This window comes from Vigna umbellata, chromosome 6, assembly GCF_029865625.1.
Source record: "Vigna umbellata cultivar VRB3 chromosome 6, Vumbellata_1.0, whole genome shotgun sequence".
In the NCBI taxonomy this organism is placed as follows: Eukaryota; Viridiplantae; Streptophyta; class Magnoliopsida; order Fabales; family Fabaceae; genus Vigna; species Vigna umbellata.
Window position 1 is genome coordinate 23,836,710 of NC_142170.1, and position 3,317 is coordinate 23,840,026.

The 3,317-nt window shown below is 39.8% G+C and overlaps 1 protein-coding gene across 1 annotated transcript; it reads right to left on the reverse strand.

Moving 5' to 3' along the window:
* Nucleotides 1-310: 310 nt before the first annotated feature.
* Nucleotides 311-1,416, reverse strand: LOC148197022 (uncharacterized). Its single transcript, XM_088093578.1, has 3 exons — nucleotides 1,307-1,416; nucleotides 972-1,217; nucleotides 311-902 (listed from the first exon to the last, which is right to left on the reverse strand). The coding sequence occupies exons 1-3, from the start codon at nucleotides 1,414-1,416 to the stop codon at nucleotides 311-313; spliced, it is 948 nt and encodes a 315-aa protein (XP_087949704.1).
* Between the last annotated feature and the right edge of the window lie 1,901 nt (nucleotides 1,417-3,317).

Here is a 3,317-nt window from a genome sequence, read left to right on the forward strand (position 1 = left end):
TTAAATTCAGTAGAAATTATTCGAATCAGTCCCCCATTTGGTCAACCCAATAATGCATATGAATGAGGACTAATGGCACATATTACAAATCTAAGTAGAATCTTTGACCAAAACATGATGAAACCACTTTGATTCATTAAATAAAGGCATTAAAGGTTTGTCACCAAAGTACATGATATTGAATACATATAACCTCCAATTCATCTAAAAAGACAATACATGTTTGTCACCAAAATACTAAAAAGACAATACATGTCTGTCACCAAAATAAAGATAGTACAGTACATAATAAACCAATTCATCTATCTATCTATCTATCTTTTCTTCTGACTCTGAATTTTGTTGGACGAGATGATTGGGAACTTGGAGGTGGCTGGGTTGGTTGTGTTGTTTCTGGTGACTGGGTTGTTTGTGTTGGCTGGGTTGCTTGTGGTGGTTGGGTTGCTTCTGGTGGTTGGGGCCGTAAAGGGCAGTTATTCCTGTTGTGCTTTGTCTGACGGCAAATGGTACACTTTTTCCTATGCCCTCCAACACGCATTTGAGTGTGGTCCTTAGTTAACTCCCATGCCTCCAACTTGCGTTTTTTCTTTGGCCTCCCAGGCAACTTCCTTATCAGTGGTGGTAGTACATCATTGAAATTTGTGGTTTGCCATAGTTGGGGACCACTGAGTGGAAAAATTATGGATGCATACACCTCTTCATATGTGGATCTTCTGAAGCAAGTGGGTATAAAATTGTCTGGATGAACATTATAGTAGTTCATTGTTGCAATTGCATGACAGCATGGGATGCCACTGATCATCCACTTTCTGCAGCTACACTCTTTAGTGTCTAGATCCACTGTGAACTTGTTCCCAACAGATGAAGTGTGCCTAACCTCAAAAATCTTTCGTGCAGCCCAGCTGAAAGAAATAAAGCACATCAATGAACGTAAATAACAAAATGTATATAAATTGTGGTGATAACATTACCTTGGCAGCCAAAATCTAGACAAATTACATTCTTTCTGAAGCCTCTTCTTTATCTTTGGGCATATTGTGAAGTCCATAGATGTCACCTTGCTTCTGTTAGTGGCCCACCTTTTCATGAGATACACTCTGATATCCTCCATCATTGTGATAATTGGTTTTCCTCTTGCATGAATGAGGACACTGTTGAAAGCTTCAGTGATGTTGTCATCAAGGATATCACACATTGGTTGAGTTGTGAAGCGAGACCTTGACCAAAACCTGTTGCACAAAACAATTCTCAAATGGGTTACAATGCATATGTGACAGTAATGTGTATATAATGGCTAATGGGTTACCTTGGGGGAATGGCTATGAGGTATTTATATGTTTCAACATTGACTTCTTTAATTTTCAGCATTTCTCTCTCCCAAGCCTGGGGATATGTGGTGGTTGCAGCACTCCACATCAGATTTTTTTAATACCTGCCCACCAAACCTTTTCCTAAAGTTTGCACAGAGGTTCCTTAACCAGTATCTTTGTTATGCCCGAGGCAAAAGCTCCTGGATAGCTAAGACTAACCCCTGCACAATTAAATTTAGTAATAAAACCATATCCTATACAAAACCATTAACTAAAAATGAAAATAAGTTGCACATTATACCTTCTGCTGGTCTGACATCCATGTGCACCCTCCATATACTTCACTGCCCCCGAGGTCTTCAATTAACAATTGCAAAAACCATGTCCAGCTGTCTTTGTTCTCCACTTCTACTACTGCATAGGCAAGGGGTAGCATTTGATCGTTTGGGTCCCTACCAACAGCAGTCAGCAGCTTCCCCTTGTAAACACCTTTCAAAAAACATCCGTCTAAACATATAATGGGCCTACAACTTATGAAACTATCTTTACAAGCTTTGAGACAAACATACATTCTTTGAAAGATTGGGTCACCATTATGAGAGTCAACTTTAATTTGCACTGTTGACCCTGGATTACACCTCAACAGCTCATGTCCATAGTCGTACACCCTTTTATATTGTTCTATGAAATCTCCTTCAACCTGTCTTGTGGCAATTAACTTTGTCCTTCTTGCCTTGGATATTGAAACATTTGTATTCCATTTTCTTAATGCTTTAGTACGAATATCATTTACCTTTAAACTAGGATTCTCAACTAAAGATCTATCTATTTCCTGACTTAACCACTTAGCATTCATCAGTTTAATATTAAGTTGTCTACTACAACTATGAGTATCAATTATCTTCCTCAATTGCCAAATTTTTCGTGACGGCAAATAACCACAATAAGCTAGCCATGGGCACTTACCTTGGCCACCCATGCATGTCACCCTCACCCTACGGTTATCATTTTTTATAAATTTTAGATCCCTCCCAGCATGAACAGCATACCTTCTAATAGCATCCTTAAACTCTTCCCTGTCAGTAAAAATAGTTCCCACTTCCCACTTGTAATCCTCCTCACTTGCACTATTTTCAGGAGTTAAAAGCTTATCAGACTCCCAATCATCATCTAACAAACCCCTACATTGTTGGGTTTCTTTTTCACTGTCTTCATCATCCACGTATTCATCACCACTCAGATCATCCATTCCTCCTGCATCATTACTGTTCACTTCCACTTCTTCTTCACTATCAACCTCCCCTCCATCCTGAATTTCCACGTCAACTACTTGTTCACTTTCGACCTCAATTTCAGCCTCATTATCCACTTCTAATGCTTCTTCACTTACATCCTCAACTTCATCCTCATTCTCAACCTCCACTGCAACCTCGTCATCTTCTACATCCTCATGCTCAACATCCTCATTATACACTAAATCCTCCTTCTCAACCTCTAATGCATCGTCATGCTCAACATCCAACCAATCCTCATTGTCAACATCCAGTAAATCCTCATTATGAACCTCCGATCCTTCACTTACATTCTCAACATCCTGTGCATCCTCATTCTCAACATCCACTGCATACTCATTCTCAACCTCCACTGCACCCTCCACTACGTCTTTCATTCTTTCTTCACCACCCTCGACATGTGCTTCTCCTCCCACGCCACTATCCTCACCACTCTCTGCATGACCTTCACATAGCAAAAGAATCTCATTCTCATCATTTTCTAAGATAGTTGCTTCGTCCACCCCATGCACAACATACAGGTTCACTTTCCCCAAATACTTAGCCACATTCATCATGTTCATAGCTCCTTTATCATCATCAACCTTATGTAGAACATGTTGGACACTGTAATATAATTCTTCTACTTGCATGTAACCCATGTGGTTAAGTGAACCTAATACTCCAAAATAACACCATTTATCGGGGTCTACGTCCCAATTAACTATCTCTCCGC